The 20,666-nt window shown below is 43.5% G+C and overlaps 1 protein-coding gene across 2 annotated transcripts in view; it reads right to left on the reverse strand.

The window, feature by feature from the left end:
* Positions 1-4,732: 4,732 nt before the first annotated feature.
* Positions 4,733-20,666, reverse strand: part of GMEB2 (glucocorticoid modulatory element binding protein 2) — a 31,895-nt gene continuing 15,961 nt past the window's right edge. For both annotated transcript variants that reach the window (XM_075276925.1, XM_075276924.1), the window contains 7 exons: positions 20,458-20,588; positions 20,063-20,166; positions 17,604-17,761; positions 15,025-15,105; positions 14,692-14,829; positions 13,330-13,452; positions 4,733-8,616 (listed from right to left, as the gene is read on the reverse strand). In XM_075276925.1, the coding sequence (XP_075133026.1) occupies positions 7,976-8,616; positions 13,330-13,452; positions 14,692-14,829; positions 15,025-15,105; positions 17,604-17,761; positions 20,063-20,166; positions 20,458-20,588 (1,376 nt within the window). In that variant the 3' untranslated portion in view covers positions 4,733-7,975. The remainder of the gene's footprint in view (positions 8,617-13,329; positions 13,453-14,691; positions 14,830-15,024; positions 15,106-17,603; positions 17,762-20,062; positions 20,167-20,457; positions 20,589-20,666) is intronic.

The raw sequence follows: 20,666 nt of genomic DNA on the forward strand, positions 1-20,666 counted from the left end.
CCTCTCTCTCCCCCTCTCTCTTTCTCTCCCCCTCTCTCTTTCTCTCTCTCTCTCGCCCTCTCTCTCTCTCTCTCTGTCTATCATCAGTTTCGTTTCTTCTCTGTGTTTCTGCCCATACATCGCTGTCGTCACCGTCGCCCCGCCCCCGACTCGTTATGTTACAACATCAAAGAGGGGCTAGGTGAGAGGGCCGGGGTCTGTCATGTGGCGGAGAGGTCGGACAATGGGTGAGAGGAGGAACCAGTGACTAAGTGCAGTGTGGGAGCAATGTCGTGGGAGAGCTCAGATGTTTGGGGGAAGAGGGGGCAGAGCTCAGGTACACTGGGGGAGGGGGAACAAATAGTATGAGGTTAGGGGCGTAACTAGCAAAGACTTTGCCCCACAACAAACTTTTGAATGGGGCACAGATGGTACGAAAGCTCAAATGACGGGGGCATAGATGGTATGAGAGCTCAGGTGTAGTGGAAGAGGTGGCACAGGTGGTATGAGAGCTCAGGTGAGGGGGCATAGATCATATGAAAGCTCAGGTTCAGTGGAAGAGGGGGGCACAGGTGGTATGAGAGACGTCTTAGGAGACGTCTGCATCTCGGCGCAGACATTATTATTATTATTTATTTATATAGCACCATTAATTCCATGGTGCTTTACATTTGGGGGTTACACACAATACACAGAATATACAGGTAGATATAATACTAACAGTGACCGATTGGCACAGTGGGGTAGAGGGCACTGCCCGCGAGGGCTTACAATCTATGAGGGAAGGGGGGGGGGTAGAGACAGAAGGAGAGGGGGAGACTGTACAGATGGCGGTGCGGTGATAGTGTTATTGGAGGTTGTAGGCCTTCCTGAATAGGTGAGTCTTCAGGGCCTTCTTGAATCCTGTGATTGTGGGGGTCAGTCTTATGTGTCGTGGTAAGGAGTTCCAGAGTATGGGGGATGCACAAGAGAAATCTTGGAGACGGTTGTGTGAGGAGCGGATGAGAGCAGAGCGGAGTAGGAGGTCATTGGAGGATCTGAGGTTACGTGTGGGCAGGTAGCGGGAGATTAGGTCAGAGATATATGGAGGGGACAGGTTGTGGATGGCTTTGTATGTTAGTGTTAGTAGCTTGAATTCAATTCGCTGGGCTATAGGTAGCCAGTGGAGGGACTGGCAGAGGGGAGCAGCCGATGAAGATCGGGGCGTGAGGTGGATTAAGCGAGCAGCGCAGTTTAAGGTGGACTGGAGGGGGGCGAGGGTGTTTGCTGGGAGTCCATGGAGAAGGGTGTTGCAGTAGTCTAGGTGGGAGATTAAGACAGCGATGATATGACATCATTGCGCATCCTGCGCTGAGACCCAGACGTCTTATGCGCAGGTGAAGGAAGAGGAGGCGGCGGCTCCATCAAGGGATCATAGGTAGATGATGATAACTTTGTTTTTTTTAAAAGTCTGTTACCTGCTGGAGTATCCCCAGCAAGTAGTGGCGTATTTACCTACACTCACCAGCCACTTTATTAGGTACACCATTCTAGTAACGGGTTGGACCCCATTTTGCCTTCAGAACTGCCTCAATTCTTCGTGGCATAGATTCAACAAGGTGCTGGAAGCATTCCTCAGAGATTTTAGTCCATATTGACATGATGGCATCACACAGTTGCCGCAGATTTGTCGGCTGCACATCCATGATGCGAATCTCCCGTTCCACCACATCCCAAAGATGCTCTATTGGATTGAGATCTGGTGACTGTGGAGGCCATTGGAGTACAGTGAACTCATTGTCATGTTCAAGAAACAAGTCTGAGATGATTCCAGCTTTATGACATGGCGCATTATCCTGCTGAAAGTAGCCATCAGATGTTGGGTACATTGTGGTCATAAAGGGATGGACATGGTCAGCAACAATACTCAGGTAGGCTTTGGTGTTGCAACGATGCTCAATTGGTACCAAGGGGCCCAAAGAGTGCCAAGAAAATATTCCCCACACCATGACACCACCACCACCAGCCTGAACCGTTGATACAACGCAGGATGGATCCATGCTTTCATGTTGTTGACGCCAAATTCTGACCCTACCATCCGAATGTCGCAGCAGAAATCGAGACTCATCAGACCAGGCAACGTTTTTCCAATCTTCAATTGTCCAATTTCGATGAGCTTGTGCAAATTGTAGCCTCAGTTTCCTGTTCTTAGCTGAAAGGAGTGGCACCCGGTGTGGTCTTCTGCTGCTGTAGCCCATCTGCCTCAAAGTTCGACGTACTGTGCGTTCAGAGATGCTCTTCTGGCTACCTTGGTTGTAACGGGTGGCTATTTGAGTCACTGTTGCCTTTCTATCAGCTCGAACCAGTCTGGCCATTCTCCTCTGACCTCTGGCATCAACAACGCATTTCCGCGATCAGCAGTTTCTGAAATACTCAGACCAGCCCTTCTGGCACCAACAACCATGCCACTTTCAAAGGCACTCAAATCACCTTTCTTCCCCATACTGATGCTCGGTTTGAACTGCAGGAGATTGTCTTGACCATGTCTACATGCCTAAATGCACTGAGTTGCCGCCATGTGATTGGCTGATTAGAAATTAAGTGTTAACGAGCAGTTGGACAGGTGTACCTAATAAAGTGGCCGGTGAGTGTACATATCCCCTACCTATTACCTACCTGTTCCTGCTCATGGCCGCCCCCGGTTCCCCTTCTGCTTTAGGGCGCAGAAGGGGGAGCAGAAGTGGCTGTGAGCAGGACCACAAACCCCAACAACTACCACTATTATAATAATCGAAGACTCAGGGGAGGTGAACCACTATTATAATAATCGAAGACTCAGGGGAGGTGAGGGAACATAAAAAACACTGTTATTCACCTCTCCTGTTTTGAGTCTTTATGGTAATGTCCCAGATGTCATGGGGGCCAGATCGACGTCATGATGCGTTGCGACGCCGGTCTGGCCCATATGACATCAGGGCCCACATTGAAGATGGCCGAAAGCTGCAGGGAGTGCGCCAGAGCCCAGGATAGGTAAGTAACAATGGTTTTTATGTTGGTCACCTTCCAGAATCTCCAATCATTACACTCCGGGGTCTGAAAAGACCTCAGAGTATAATAATAGTTAATGGGTGGGCCACTATAGGGCATAATAGAGGTTGCAGGGGCCACTGTGGAGAATCATAGAGGTTGCAAGGGCTACTGTGGTGCATCATAAAGGTTGTAGGAGCCATTATGGTGAATCATAGAGGTTGCAGGGGCCACTGTGGGGCATCATAGAGGTTGCAGGGGCCACTGTGGGGCATCATAGAGGTTGCAGGGGCCACTGTGGGGCATCATAGAGGTTGCAGGGGCCACTGTGGGGCATCATAGAGGTTGCAGGGGCCGCTGTGGGGCATCATAGAGGTTGCAGGGGCCGCTGTGGGGCATAATACCACATGCAGGGGACACTATGGAGCATAATACCACGTATAGGGGCCTTTGTGGGGAATAATACTACAGGCAGACAGAATATAGGCATGTCGCTTTGTGAATGGACAAACCCACACTCTCATTCACTTCTATGGGAGTGCCAAATATAGCTGAAGTCCAGTACTCAGTTATCTGCGCGCTCCTAGAGAATGGGGCCACGTGGGATCATTGATCTACCAAGCAGAAGATGTGTGAAGTTATTTTCATTGTTAATGCCGTGGTGTTCATCGCTGATGCTGAAGTAACAGTAATGAGAATTCTTATACACTGTTTTTCAACTGTGTATATTTTGCGAAGTTAGCAGCATGTGAAGCTAGTACCGTGTAAACTCCATTTTATTTTTTTTATTTTATTTTTTTTGCGAGGGGGGGTGTCTTTCTATAGTCCGCCTCAGGTAGCAAAGAGGCTTAGATTCACCCCTGGGTATAAGATTTTAGAGCTCAGGTGTAGTGGGGGATGGGAGCACAGATGATATGAGGTGAGAGTTCGGCGGTCAGGATGAAGGGAAAGGAAAGGAGGTACACATGTTAGGGGATGTGAGAAGTGTAGTGAACTAGGGGAAGGGGTTATACTGTATATATACATATTAGGAGGAGTGATGTATAGTGTGAGAGGGGAGCAGGGATATAGAGAGGTTTGAGAGCTCAGGTGTGGTGTGGAATAAGAGATGATACAGAGATGATACAGTAGCTCTGATACAGTGTGGTAAAGGGGATCACAGTTGTAATAAAGCGATCAGAAGTCATATGTGAGGTGATAAGCACAGAAAGGAACATTAAAGGCTCTGAAAGAGGACAACAGATGTAATAAAAATAACAGCAAGGCATAGTCAAAGATAGATGTACAACAGGTGGAATGAAGATATGAGAAAAGAGAAAGGGATTGTTAGGGTAGTAAAGCTCTGGAAAACATGTGTAGTCCGCGCCGCCGTTTTTGAATTTTTCTTCTTTATGCGAATTGCACTCAGAAAGCACAGGGGGAGGGGTGTCCTCTGTACGATGAGCGCAGCATTCCAGCGTGGCCATTTTGCGGTGGTCTCGTGTAAGAAGAGCAGGAGAATGCCTGACGGAGCAGAAGAAAGGCGGCGCTGGAATGCTGCGCTCATCGCACAGAGGACACGGCCCCTGCGCTGACTGCAATGAGCATAAAGAAGAAAAATTCAAAAACAGCGGCGCGGACCTTCAAGATAAAGGTAAGAGATGATTAGTCTTTGTAAAGGCTATTCCTACGTGCTATTGGATTAAAACCTTTTTTTAAATGATAGAATCCCTTTAAGTGCAATTGACAAATAAACTCGGACAAGATGTCAAAAGTGTTTCAGTGATTTATTCTTCACGTTTTCCGGGACAAGTTACATCTTCCTGTGAGAAGTCACGTGATGCCAGTTAAATAGCACTGACACGCATGGCGGCATAAGATCTAGGCACTAAAAGACATCGGAAAATAAATTTTTCCTATAGTTACTGATCATATTTATTGGTATCTCTGGTTAGAGGGTATGTCCACCTTTGAACAACATGGTACAGTTTACATGTACAATCCACTCACATAAAACAAAGTTTCAACCTGTATTATAGTCCAGAGCACATTCACAATTCTTGAGCATTCTGAGCTGAAATCTTCAAGTGTTCCCGGTTTCTTTGGGAACGTCTATACATAACCTACTATGGTGATCTGCTTTCATTCAAGTGTCACCTTTACACTTACCAGGCACTGTACAATAATCTCATGTAGGAAAAATAACTGTCCCTGCACTGTATGAGCTGAGGTGCTTTAGGTGTCTGTGGCAACAACCAAATAGAGTGGAACTCTGAAGTTTAATACAGAATCTAACTCTGGATCAAAGACAAGTAATGTATGTACATAAGGACTGCAACTCTAGAGTATTTTACAGACTGCAACGGAGGTTCAGCTCAATGTAATTTATGTACACAGTGATTCCACCAGCAGAACTGTGAGTGCAGCTCTGAAGTATAAAACAGAGTCAGCACAGGGTAAGTCAAGTAATATATGCACACAGTGCCTTCACTAGTAGAATAGTGAGTGAAGCTCTGGAGTATAATACCGCCCGTGACTTAGGACCAAGTATATCATGAGTAATGTATTAAGAAAGGTATTTAATATCTATGTACACTGTTAAATGGCATTCAAAGATGGACATGACATTTAAGACTGAGCAGAGCTGCAACACAGTGGTGCCAAGTGGTTCTCAATCATTGCCTTGGAGACAACCGGTCTGTACAGGGAGTTAGAAGGATGAAGATAGTCCTGGTGTATATTGTGAGCTACCAGATTCCAAATGTCATTTAATTGGTGCAAGTGAGAAACTGAAAGGTGTGACCTGATTGGCTGCTACGAAAAAACAAAATACATGCTTTACTTCTATACTAGTCTTTAATGATGGCTGGTGAGGCAACACACTAAATGTAATTTGTCTGAATTTGCAGCTATTATGTCACCATGGCACGAAATTAAGCTGGAACAACTGACCTCAACCAACATTATAGAGGGTATTATAGTGAACTCTTTGACATTGCTTACGGAGTGTCATGAGTTACAGGGATATTCTACCTTTAGCTCTTCTATGACAGGTGTATCAGAAAACGACAAGGCCAGCACTTAGCAAGTGGTAGACAATCTATAGTGCTCAAGCCTCTGTGCTAGGGCTGGGCAACTAACCAAATTGATTCATTCACCATCTCAAAGAAACACAATTCTGATTTTCATCACAATCGTGAAATCAATCGGCGTCTGATATATTCCGTGCAAGCTATGGTCAACCGCTTTTTCACCGTAGCCTACATCAAAAATATCAGACTCCTCCTTGTTCAAGCCCATTTTACTTTTTTTTTTACTTTCTTTAAACAAGAACATCAAGAGTGAAATTAAAAATTGCCCATAAGCTTAGGAAAAAAAAAATTGTTTTTATTTTTAAGCAAAATCGACTAGCCCTATTTTTTTTTGCAATAGAACTCCTTAGCATAGCTTGATAGCTATGGGCTAGTGTCACCATGGTTGGAGAACCACTTGACACAGAACACCAGTTTAACCCCTTTTGTGTATACAACATTTTAGCTCTCCAGTTCAACCAGGGGCGAACCCGCCCCTTCCGCCGCCCGAGGCGAACTACTGAAAGCCAACACCCCCCCCCCCACCACCGAGGAGGGGGCGGAGCGGAGGGGGCGTGGCGGATCAGAGGGGGCGTGGTGAAGTGCAGGGGGCGGTGCTTAGCGTCGTTCGCCGGCAGAGAGCAGGCACGGAGATGACCTGCGCTCTGCCTGAGTGTGAGGGGAGGCTGCTGGAGCAGCGCTGCTCCAGTGGCCTCCCCAAACCACCGCTCGGTGCTAAGCCAGTCCAGGACAGCTTGTCCTGGACTGGCTTAGGTAACCAAAAATGCCGCCCTCCCTGACGCCCTGGCATAGCGCCGCCTGAAGCGCTCGCTTCAGGTCGCCTCATGGGAGGTGCGGCGCTGAGTTCAACAATGACTATTCCAATTTAGTAATACCTTGGTCCAAAGTTTAAGACTTTTGGCTGTAACTTTATTTTTAAAACTTTTTGTCATAGTGACACATCAAAGGTTGATTAGAAATAAGGCGACACAGCACTTAGCAGAGAACCTTTGCCCCTTTATTTTAGGAATTGATGGCGGTTCAGTACCTGGACCTACACTACTGACAAGCAAAAGTTTTGTCAAATGGCAGTTACAGATTAAGCAAGCGCCATGGCCTTTTGCCAATCCTATCATAGGATCTACCTTTAGGGGGTTCTAACAGGAAGCATTAAAATGTTGTGAAACTGAAGTCCCCCAGCAGTGCATAGGTTGTAGCTGGAGAAAGGTTTTCCTGCTTTATAAAACATGATACGGACTTTTAGCATTTATCAGGTTTCAGATTTTTGCCATAGTTAAAGTACAAAGGAGATGGCCATTGAGTATGTTAAACCATAATCCAGCCATCAATATGCTAAACTGTAATGTCATAAAATCTTGCCTACAGTTTCTGCTTTCTACTAAAAATGGGTTCCCTCTATGACAAAAAGTGTAACACAAAGGAGGTATGAGGCACAGCATACCTAATATCTACTATCCTCACATACTGCTTTCAGTTGATAACCACCTTCACTATGTGCAGAGTAGAAGTACACTTTACACCGTGTTATAGATGTTACAACATTTGCTGCCTAATTCATTCTCAGAGTATAGAGAAGCTGCTCAATACCATTGTACATTGTTGGTATCTGATCCTAGTAACACTGAAGTTTGGGAAACTCTACTTGCAAAACATGGCATGAGCATGTGGAAAAGGGTTAATGGGAGAATTTAAGATCACCCACAGGAAGATCTCAACACCAACACCAAAACAATGTCACTTTTCCAGTGTCAGTATGATCTGCAGTATAGTTCTGTGCAATATGTGGCAGGTGTCTTCATCAACACAGAGCCTCCCCTCAATCCTCTTTGGTTCATCCAGCTTACTCATTCTGCTCTCACATCCTTCCTTAGAAACATGGCACCTCTGGGTTAAAACACACAGAAACAGGGCTCCTGAGTCTACTTCTGTTCCTCAGACAGTGATGTCACTTCTATGGTAGTATGCTCCTCTTCACCATCCCCAGATTCACAGGGAACGGCTACTATAGTGCTCCCAGCAGGTGCTATCTGGGCCAGGTTCTGAATCGTCGCACCCAAGCCCTGCAGTGTCAGCAACTGGATGGGACTCACTACTTTGAGAACAGTGTTACTGTCTTGCATGGCTGCAGTACTCAGGACGGTGAGGTTGGAGGAGTCGGGGTGAATTTCCAACGTGCTGGGAAAATTGCTCCCCGAAGGGGTAAGTATAGTATAACCCCCCAAAACGGGGGAGGAGGGCGAGCTGGCCTGAGAGTTAGAGTTCTTGTTTATGACAGTAGAGCTGGAGGAGGATGGGATGGAGGTGGAAAGTACTTTACTGAAGGGGAGACCTGTCAGCTGAGAGATGGACATTCCTTGTGGCAGGGTGATCTGTGCTGGCTGAGAAGAGACTTGGGAGCTGATGGCAGCAGGACCTGACGTGGCTCTGGTTAATCGCGGTCGCTTGGCAGGTGTGGGCACGCTGACTGGTGTCAGGGTCATCAGAACATTGTTTAGGTGCTGGGATTTGTGTTTCAGTTCCTTGGCTCTTCGTCGATGTTCATCACACTGCTGTTCCAGTGCTGGAAAAGGGGGAAAAAAAAAAATAAAAATTAACACACTGAAAATTGTGGTAAAATGTGGTGACTGCAAATTGCACCAGTTGTAGTTTATGTCAACCACAACTTTGTTACTCCAAATACGTAAGCTATGGGCTACTCCACTTAAATCTAGTCCCTAGTACTCTCCAAGGGTTTCAGTTTCTAGATTACAACATTTGTGGAATATTCCATGAATGATGAACTTGAGGATACAAGTATTCACTAAAGGTATGTCCATAAAACCGAATTCTCAAAGACCACAGGCCAGTACCAATGTCTCACCCACACAGGATGGATGCCATCCATACTGTAGAACAGGGATAGGGAACCTTCGGCTCTCCAGCTGCTGTGAAACTACAACTCCCAGCATGCTCCATTCACTTCCATGGGAGTTCCAAGAACAGCAGAGCAAGTATGCATGCTGGGAGTTGTAGTTTTGCAACAGCTGGAGAGCCGTACGTTCCCTACCCCTGCTGTAGAAGCACAATGAGCATCTGGCAGTACTGGTGGATGAACTCTCTGCAGTTACAGATGTCTGTGGGAATGAGCAGTGGGCTTCATTACTCAACGCTCTGCTCCTGGCTCCAAGAGCTAACATAACATCAGGCCCTGGGACACACAAACCATGGAGCAGAGTGGTGAGTAATGAATAAAGCTCACCACTCAATCCTTGAATAATGCTTGGTGTGAGGGCCATTCAATTACATCCAGGAGCATTGTGGGAGTAATTATTTTACATGTAAGGACCATCAGGTTGTGTTATCTGGAATACTGCCTGTGCCATGAGCAACACAGGAAAGGCAGCGAGAGCTTAGGGAGTTAAATGCATGGCTCATGTCTTGGTGTAGGAAAGAAGGGTTTGAGTTTCTAGAGCACTGGGCTGACTTTTAACTGGGGTAGAAGCTGTTTTCCATGTATAACCTGTACCTGAATGGAAGGGGATCTGCTGTGCCAGGGGGGAAAATTATAGCAGGCAAGGCGGAGCATTTAAGTTAGGAACGTGGGGAAAGGGCCAGGCAGACATTACAGTGGTAGATAGGTCAGAAAGGGGACAAAATATAAATCTGAAGGATCAGTTGTAGTCTTTGAGAATTACAAAGTGCTTAATAAAATCTGTAAAATGGAAATAAAATCAGCTAAAATACATAATGAAAGGCAGGTGGCTAAGAAATATAATAATGACCCCCAAAAATTCTTTAACTAAGAAAGATAAAAGGAGTTAAATCTGTGTCGTCTTGAGAAAAGACATTTAAGGGGGAGATGTAATAAACTTTTAGAATTACATAAATGGCCCATATAAGAAATATCAGGGAAAAGTTGTCCATGTAAAATGGCCGCAAAATATAAGGGGGCACTCCTTTCATCTGGAAAAATAAGGGTTTAATCTGCAGAGGCAACAAGGTTTCTTCACTGTAAGGACTGTGAATCTGTAGAATACCCAGGAGCTGGTCAGACCTGACTACTCTATAAAGGATTAGATGTCTTTTTACCGCAAAGTAGCATTGATGCTATGGAAATGTATAGATACTTCAGTCATGTCCTTTCCCATCCCCTAACTGAACTTGATGGACATTACTTTAGTCAATAACCAAGTCCCATAAAGGCGGTCATAGGCACATATAATAGTAATAAAGTACACTTGAAGAGGACCTTTCACCACCTGCACTAACTCTAACTCTGCATTCTTCAATAGGTGCAGCTCCAGTGATTCCAGCACAGTTAGACGGATTCGTTTTTGCAGATAATATGCTATTTACACTCTTTACCATCAGTTAGGTGGTCTCAGGCTATTTTCCCAGCCCAGGACTGCCCACCTGACAGTATACTGGGTGATGAAAGTAACAGCACCGATTGATCAGGAACGGTGGGGGCTAGAAAAAAATCCCAACTGCGCTGGAATCAGTGGAGTGGCACCTATTCAAGGATGCAAAAGAGTTAGAGGTGGTGAAAGTACCACGTTAGAGGCATTAGCCCACAAAAACAAAGTTGCAAATCAGTTCTTATGATTGTAATCTAAGCAGTCAGACCTCCACCATTCTGCAACTTATCCAGTGGTCAGAGAATATGGTGCTTTTGTGGGAATATGTCGTTAAAGGAAATATGCCACCTTAAAAATGTCCAATCTGTAGGCAGTACGTTACAGAATGGGAAGAGCTGCATAGATAATGTATACATTTGTGGGAAAAGATTTAGTATAACCCATCATTTAACCTTTGAAATCTCTTTCTATGCTGAGAAAGCAAGGAGATGGTCTTACCTAGTGATTGTACATACAGTCATAGAGGGGAGGGTGTCAGAGATAGCTGTCAACCACTAGAACCAGCTCCTTGACATCTCAACATAGAAAGAATAGAGATTTCAATAGATAAATGACAAGTTATGCTGAACTCCTTCCCACAAAATTCTATAAAAATCTGCTTAGCTCCTTCTACACTACACAATGCTGCCTGCAGACTGTACATCATTTACCAAATGACAGGTTCTCTTTAAAGACATGTAGAAAAATATCCACTTCAAAACCGTGTATCAGCTTTCTCCACCAGATATTATTTACCGTATTTTTCGGACTATAAGACGCACTTTTTTTCCTCCCAATATGGGAGGAAAATGTGTGTGCGTCTTATAGTCTGAATGCAGCGTGTGCAGCGTCTGTGTCCCGTCTGTGTGAATCAAAAGGAGTGCAGCACGGTGCCTGCCTGCTCTGCCCCTCCTTCCCTGTCTGTGTCGCGTCTTTGCAGGAGCGAGATCTGAGAGGCAGGGAAGTAAGGGCGGGCCAGACAGGTGAAGGAAGCGTGGTTTCAAGCTTGCCGAGAAAACCACGCCTCCTTCTCCCGTCTGGCCCGCCCCTCCTTCACTGCCTCTCTGATCTGGCTCTGGCAATGATGCCACACAGACAGGGAAGGAGGGGCGGGCAAAACGGGAGGAGGAGGTGTGGTTTTCTCGGCAAGCTTGAAACCACGCCTCCTTCACCCGTCTGGCCCGCCCCTCCTTCCCTGTCTGTGTGGCTTCATTGCCGGAGCAAGATGTGAGAGGCAGTGAAGGAGGGACGAGCCAGACAGGTGAAAGAGGCGTGGTTTCAAGTTTGCTTAGAAAACCACACCTCCTTCACCCGTCTGGCCCGCCCCTTTTTCTCTTCTTGCATAGCTTCACTGCAGGGTGTCTCTTTCCATCCATGGATGAGATAGATTAGATATAGATAGATAGATAGACAGAAAGACAGACAGACACAGACAGACAGACAGACAGATAGACGGATAGATAGATAGATAGATAGATAGATAGATAGATAGATAGATAGATAGATAGATAGATAGAGATATATGTTCAAATCACCCCCATATCCCTAGAATACATATAAAACAAAAACATTACTGTGAAACACATACACATTTGGTATCCCTGTGTCCGAAAGCCCCCGGTTCTATTTACATTGGTGAAATATTATATTATTAGGTTATTAAATATTTCACCAATTTTTTTTTCTTAAAATTTTTTTTTTCCCTATTTTCCTCCTCTAAAACCTTAGTGCGTCTTATGGTCCGGTGCGTCTTATAGTCCGAAAAATACGGTACCTTTAATATTGCTAATAAGCAAAGAACTATTTACTAGAACCTGAACAACACCCCTTTAGTTTACTACAAGTCATAGCCCCCCACAAAATACCGTATTTTTCGGACTATAAGACGCACCCAGGTTTTAGAGGAGGAAAATAGGGAAAAAAAATTTGAAGCAAAAAATGGTAAAATATTTAATATATGGGAGTTGTAGTTTAGCAACAGCTGCAAGGCCACATTGACAGGTGACCCTGCAGCTGTACGGGGACGCATAGAGTGCTTTTTTTTTTTGCGGGGCCAGATGTACTTTTTAGTTATACCATTTTGGGGAATATCTATTGCTTAGATCACCTTGTATTGAAAAAAACCCCGGTGGTTTATGATATATGATTTTCTACTTTTATATATATATTCTAGGGACAGGAGGTGATTTAGAACTTTTATTTATTTCATATTTTTAAAGCTTTATTTATTTATTTTTTTTACTATTTTATTCCCCCCCGGGGGCTTGAACCTGCGGTCGCTTGATTGCAAGTCCCATAGACGCCAATACAACTGTATTGCCGTCTATGGGACATTCTGTATATTAGTACTACGGCTGGTCATAGACCCAGCCGCAATACTAATATATAGCAGTGACAGGCCTGGGAGCCTCATTAGGCTCCCGGCTGTCACCCGAACAGGTTGGCTCTTGCGATATCGCTGCGCAGGAGCCGGCCTGCAACTTCACAGGTATGGGGCCGGTGGGGACCGGCCCCGGGGGAGAAGGGGCCACCGATACTGACCCGGCATCCGCTGTACTAGAGAGGCGGATGCCGGCGAGGGATAGACGCCATCACAGGTGCCGGGGCCTGAGACATCGCTGCGCTCCTCTGCCCTGCATGAAGCCAGCGGCGGGGGTGACGGAGGAGCGGAATAGCATCGCCGCTGCTGGCTTCATGCAGGGCAGAGGAGCGCAGCGATGTCTCAGGCCCCGGCGTCTATCCCTTGCCGGCATCCGCCTCTCTATTACAGCGGATGCCAGGCGGCCACATTCGGACTATAAGACGCACCCTTCTTTTCCCCCCCAAATTTTTGGGGAAAAAAGTGCGTCTTATAGTCCGAAAAATACGGTAAATAAAAAGAGTCACAAGATCAGTACCTGCCAAGTCCCTTGTGTATTGCTCTCTGGACCGGTCCATTTGGCTCTTGTGACCCGCCAAGACTTTCTTAATGAGGTCCAGCATCCCAAAATTTTGGACAATGTTGTTGAGCAACATGGCATCTAAAACAAAGAAAAGACGGCTGAGATAGTTATTCTATGTTCTATGACTTGCTCGTGACGTTAAAGGATCACTAACTTTTTAGACAACTTAGTCTCCATTAATAGAGAATTGATTGCACTTTATTTTAAAATTTAGCTTTTTCCTACCTAAAAAAAACCGATCGGAGGCCCTGGAGCATGCTCCAGGGCCGACGTCATGCTGCCATGACAGCCGGGAGCCTTGTTAAAGGCTCCCAGCCGGTCTGCAAATTCTCTCTTTTGCAGGCTGGTGTATGCAGCCTGCAAAAGAGATGATGATTTTTTGCAATGCATTGCAATGCATTAGCATTGTAATGCATTGCATTAGTGATCAGACCCCCTGGGGTTCAACACCCCTAGGGGGTCTAATAAATGCAAAAAAAAATTTTTAAAAAAAGTAAAAAAAAATATAAAAAAATCTAAAAAGTATTAAAAGTTCAAATCATCCCCCTTTCCCTAGAACAAATATAAAAGTAGTCAAAAACTGTGAAACATATACATGTTAGGTATCCCCGCGTCCGAAATCGCCCGCTCTACAAATCTATAAAAATATTTTTTCTGTTCGGTAAACGCCGTAACAGGAAAAATAGTCAAAAGTGCCAAACCGCCGTTTTTTCACTGTTTTGATTCTGATAAAAATTTGAATAAAAAGTGATCAAAGCAATAACATTTCCCGAAAATGGTAGAACTAAAAAGTACACCTGGCCCCGCAAAAAAAGACGCCCTATGCATCCCCGTACACCTATGTATAAAAAAGTTACGGCCGTCGGAATATGGCGACTTTTAGAAAAAAAAATTTTTAACACCATTTTGGAATTTTTTTTAGGGGTCAAAATGTAAATAAAACCATATAAATTTGGTATCCCTGGAACCGTACCTAAACACAGAATATAGGGGACATGTCATTTTGGCTGCATAGTGAACGCCGTAAAACCAAAGCCCGTAAGAAAGTCGCAGAAATGCATTTTTTCTTCAAATCCACCCCATTCTGAATTTTTTTCCTGCTTCCCAGTACATTATATAGAATAATTAATGGTAGCATCATCAAGAAAAATTTGTTCCGCAAAAATTAAGACCTCATATGGCTCTGGGAGCGGAGAAATAAAAAAAGTTATGGGGTTTAGAAGGAGGGGAGTCAAAAACGAAAAACGAAAATCAAAAAATGTCATCGGCGGGAAGGGGTTAAAATTATATAGAAATCACAAATGAAGGATAATACACCTTGTAGTTGGATCGGTGGCATCTGCAGTCGCTGCTTCAGCCCTTTCATATTCTCCAGCAGCTCCTGGTGAAACTCTTGAATGACCTCCCCCAACAACCCGGCATCACGCAAACCTTGCCAGAACCCCAGGGTATCATCTGTAGAAGAAATAAATTAATGCTTAGCCTAGCAATTGTCATCTACCAATTATCAATGCAAAAATAGTCATATCTGCTGCATTAGAATAGCTTTGATGTCAGCCATAAGAAATGTCTGAACAGAATTTTAACAACCTTATGAGACTGTTTATGTGTCCATCTTAGGCCTTCACAATCATGAATGGCTGCTCTTACCTGCAACAGTACTACCCCACTCTCCTGAATTTTCACAGGTTTCAATCGTGATTGTTGTTGGATTCCCATTTACTGTAAAATCTAAGTAATAAATAGATTTAAAAAAAAATTAAATTAATCAATCATTCATGACATGACAGCAATATACTATATACGGATGGATCACAAGTTATAGCTCTAAGGAAATGCTATTTATTTATATATATGTTTCTCAGCTTACTTTCTACTAGTAACACATATATATTCTTAAGGCAAACTCATCCACCAGAACGCAGCATTGCAGATAGATCAGTTTGAGTCACCTGAATTAAATGGTATTTTCCCTTTACAAATTGGTGCCTCCATTGTTATTACAAGTTATTATTGTCTTTGTCAACATGCAAATGAGCTCTTCGGAGGGAGTTGTCGCTGCTCCAGAAAGGTAAACAGCAATGTCCGTGTTGCTCCAAGGAGCTCATCTACTTATAGACAAAAATGTTTCTGTAACAAAGACTCCAATTCCCAAGATAAAAAACACTACTAAGTTAGGGTCATCTGAACCAATCTACCTGCAGGGCTGTGTTCTGTTGAAGAACTTCCTCAAGGCTGAGGTCCCACATTGCAGAAATGCAGCTTTTTTTGTTGCAAATTTTGTTGTGTTTTTTGAGCCAAAGCCTAGAATGGCTACAAAAAGAAATTGGGAATATCTAGAAATTCCTTATACTTCTCCCCTCTGTTCGATCTACTCCTGGATCTGGCTCAAAAAAACACAACAAAAGAAAAGCTGCATTTTTGCAACGTGGGGCCTTATCCTTAAGCAGATTTGTCTACTGGCCCATACACCTTTGAACACTGGCTGTATTAATACCACTGGTATTCTTATAGCATCCTTTAAAGGGGCTAAGCTGTAAGAGAAGACAAAGCTAAGATTGAACAGTTTTTGAAAGAAAGCATCCATGTTTCTCTAATCTCGTAGAAATCTTTTGATATACATAAAATATATGTAGAAAGTTGAAGCACTGAGTAAATATGTAAGTGCACAAATCAAAATTCATTTCTTTCAACATATTTTTATCATGGAATTCACTTGCATGCATAGGGCGAAATCTGGAACAAACTTACAGCAAATGTAACAAAAGCAGATTTTGCTGCAGATTTGACAGGGAAGCACAGCAAACGGTGCATGTGAATCTGCACAAAATACAGTCATCAAATTCATTCCAGTAAGCATGTAGCCTAAGGATATATTCACATGTGGTAGATTTTCAATGTGCTAGCCTCCAATACAACTCTTTGGCCACACTACACTAATTTCTCTTGGTCGCACTGGTCTTCAGCAGTTATTGTAGGTGCGCGCGAAACATTTCATATGGTCTTTGCAGATACTAAAACAAATAAATCAGACTTCAAGCCAAATGCCCTAAAGACATTATTTATTATGCTAACAACTAAACCTGCTTCTCCAGATTTTCTGGCTCTCAGAGTCCGTTTGCCAGTGCTCCTAAGAAAGAATAAGTATGTACGTGGAGCCTAACAGTTATTTATTCACCATCTTTAACAGAACAGCGACATACTCCTAACTGATCAATGAACATGTTCATAGCAAGTATGCAGGCAACAGTCACATTACAATGAGCATATCATGAAGCTACATTTGCACAACAGTGAATAATACCCGTGTGATGTCCGTTTTTTAACAGCCATCAAACAACAGAATTAAGATCAATATCAGTAAATGGGGCTATCCACATGACCGTTATTCTGACGATTCGTTGTCACGTGCCATCAAAATATAGGTAATTTCCTATTTTTGGCTGTCAAATGTATGGGGGGGGGGACTGTGAAAATGGTGCAAGATGTCTGCAAAAAATGGACGTTTTTGAAAGCTATTTTGAACTTAAGTGGTCTGAATGTAGCCTTAGGGTTGGTTCATATCTGTATATGTATTCCGTCGCATAGAGTCGCATGGAGACCCCCATACGAAATACAAACGGCACTGCAAGTGCTGTGCTGTAAGAGCACATGGACCCCATAGACTATAATGGGGTCCATGTGCTATCCGCGCACTGCCCGCATGAATCTGTGGGACCCTCATACTGTGGACACTGTGAGACACAAGCTTGTACTTGCTAGGTATGAATAATCTGAAAACAGCTCAGCATCATTTTTGGCCTGGCTCTTGAAACTCCCATGGAAATGTATCGGGAGAGCCAGACATGCCTCTTTATTTCATTGCTGCTTAAACATGACTGGTGAAATACTGTGAGGTCTACAGACACTGATGGATAACATATGGGTATACCATAAATCAGCAAACAAAAACTTTCCCTTTATGTACTTGATGCTATATGATACTGAACCTTATGTGTAGATTGACATTAGAACTGGAGCAAAAAACTACTACATTATGAAAGGGCAGAATTCCACAATATGTGATGCTAAAAAATTATAAATTGTGGTGTTTCAAGAATGTCTTTTGCTTGCAGAAGGCTTTCTGTCACCTCAGGTAGTACAACTACAAACCAAACATCAAGAAGGTATAGTCTAGTTCGTGAAAATAGGAAAAAAGAACTATAGGAATTTACAAGCACATTACTTACTATCACTGGAGGCAGTTGTGATGGGAATGTACTCTGTAGACATCTGGCTGCACAGTGTCACGCGGCTCCCAGTCACATCAATCTTGGTGCTTCGGCAAGTATTGGAGCAGACCTTTGAGTGCTGATAAAAATCTAGCTCTCCAGAGTCCATTATCTTTCTGATGGGAAAAGAAGAGGTAACATTAAGGTTTTAGTCTTAAATGGGTTGTCCAGAATTAGGAGCAACCTAAGGGGTGGTCAGGGTCGGAATAATAGAAAAAAAATATATATAAATAAAGACATACTCCCCTAACCCCACGACTCCCTTGTATGTTCCAGCATCCCTTACTCTCAAGTCCAAATTTAATACAATGCCAGAAATACCTAGATTTCAATTCTAGGTATTTAGAAATTATTAAAGGGGTTATCCCAAGTAAGGGTTTTACCTGTTCATCTGTCTCCTATCAAATCTGTCTCCTGGTTGCAGCTTGTTTTGTTCTAGTTTTACATGCAGACAGGACTTTATCTTCCAATTGAAAAAGTAAAATCCTGTGCACATTTAAAACAAGAACAAAGAACAACAGACGTAAAAGAAGCCAGTGGGAGTTTAGCCTTAGCCTATGTGATGTCCAGCTCAGACCAGCAGCGTGTGCCGAGTTTTGCTTGTTCTAAATTACATGGCATCATATCTGGATTTACATATACATATGAAGAACTGTAAACATTGAGAATGCATATTCAGCAGTGGAGCAAAATAGATTAAAAGCAATATCTTGGGAGAAACCCTTCATTTATTATAACCTGCAACTTGAAAGTGTACTCCAATTATAAAATCACTTTCATAAATGAATACCACATCTTGTTTATAAGAATCTGTTTCCTTCTCCACCTATTGAGTTGACCTTAAAGAGAGCCTATCATTAAAACTCAATTTTTTGTCCCTAACATGTAGGAATAGCCTTAAGAAAGCCTATTCTTCTCCTACCTTTAGATGTCTTCTCCGCACCGCCGTTCCGTAGAAATCCTGGTTTTCGTTGGTATGCAAATGAGTTCTCTCACAGTACTGGGGTCGGGTCCAGTGCTCTAACAGCACTGTGGGCGTCCCCAATTCTCTCCAGCACTGCCTCCATCTTCTTCAGGAATGGGTTCTCTTTGCGTCTTCTTCTGGCGGTGGCTTCAAACTTTTAGGCCTCGGGCCTAGGACAAAGCCCCAGTGCTGTTTGAGTGCTGAGGCCCGCCCCCGGTGCTGCGAGAGAACTCATTTGCATACCGACAAAAACCAGGATTTTTACAGAATGGCGGCATGGAGAATACATCTAAAGGTAGGAGAAGAATAGCCTTTCTTAAGGCTATTCCTACGTGTTAGGGACAAAAAATTGAGTTTTAATGATAGGATCCCTTTAAAGGGGTAGTTACAGTTTTTTTCAAGGAGGCTGGGGAAGCAAAACACATACTCACCTGTCCTAGGTGCTCCAGTTTCCCACTGCTGTCTGCACCTTGGGACTTGTTCCGGTTGGAAGTCTGCATGTGATCTAAGGAAAGGACCCAGGGATGTCACTCATTGTAACATTCCAGTTCCTTCCCTTAGGCCGCTGAGGTGACAGGTCTTTTCTCTCTGACTTTTTCAGGTGGAAACCAGGCGGATCTCATTATATACTATGGGGTTTGCAGGTTTCCATGCGAAACAGCTTTTTAAATCGGGTTAGCTTTCTGTTTTTCGGGTCCCCAAGCAGACCTGAAGAGCAAAAAGCCAAACGCTAGTGTGAACCTAGCCTCACACGTAGAAGTTTAGGGTAAGTAAGAAGAGGCAGAGGCTGTTAATTGATTTCTTGCCAAAATCTGAGCAGCAGTAGAGTCATATCTTGAAGATACTGCAGTGTCAGAAGATCTCTCGCACTCACAGAGTTGGAGTTGGTGGTTTGACCTACCAACTCCACAGCCTTTGTACTTTTACCTATTTATAGTTTATTCACCTGTAGTATACCTTTATAAAACGTGGTTTTATGACTGGAGGGATGTTTGACATATTTTTAAATATTATCCTGGAGATGGGACTATCCTCTGAAGAGTCGAGAGCCTCTTAATATTTCTTTTTTTGTAACTCAAATTTTTATTGAAAAATTTTCTTTTTTATACAATAAGAAAAGACAATTACAAGTTACAAGGCGAACACCCGCCCTGCGAACAGAAAAGCACACAGTGCTCTTAATATTTCTGACACGCGAAGCAAGTCTTAATAAACTGGGTCCTGTGGCTTTTTATAAGCATTTTTACAATTTTTTAGACAGAAAATAGATGGCACTATCATATTAAGATTACTGCCAGATTGCCTTTGAAGTTTGCTTGCCATGTAGAACAAAAATAAAATCCCCATATACAAGAAAAAAACCACAAAAGGATAAAATATAATATAAATGATGACTTAATTTATAGACAAGTTTTCATACATCTTTGAGAATTCCATTTTACCCCATACAAACCTGAGCATAACACCATTCATACGAATCGCTCTTTTCCAGTCCTTCAGTGTGGATTTTCCGGCCAGGTGAACAAACTCCTTCGGACTTATCAGGTGGTCATTATACTGATAAACAGAGAGAAAACAGAAGTGTCACAGAAGAAGGACTACGTAACACTAACACACTTAAACCTAGCACAGGACATGAGGGGACAGAGCATGACACATGAATTCAAGGAACGTTTAAGAGAGAATCCCCATGTCATGCACCATCCTCTGGCCTTAAAATAGCATGCCAGATTTGCCTAGTATTTATAGATCAATAGGCTTCACAAAAGAGAACATTTTGAGGCCACAAAACAATATACAGAGTACAGATTTCCTTACAAGTCTGTCTAACATATCCGTCCGTCTCACCTGTACACATTTGACATTAATCCCAGGACATACAAACTTCCTCCACAGAAGATTGGCCTTGCTTTCTCCACAGGTAATAGGATAAGCAATTTCTGCCTCCAGAGCCTCCTCTTCTTCATCCCCCATCTTCACTTCTCATCGTAAAGAATGAAAAACAATGTATTATGACATTTTAATTGTCAAAAATGTTTTATTCATGTTTTAATGGG

Source organism: Leptodactylus fuscus, chromosome 6, assembly GCF_031893055.1.
Source record: "Leptodactylus fuscus isolate aLepFus1 chromosome 6, aLepFus1.hap2, whole genome shotgun sequence".
NCBI lineage: Eukaryota > Metazoa > Chordata > Amphibia > Anura > Leptodactylidae > Leptodactylus > Leptodactylus fuscus.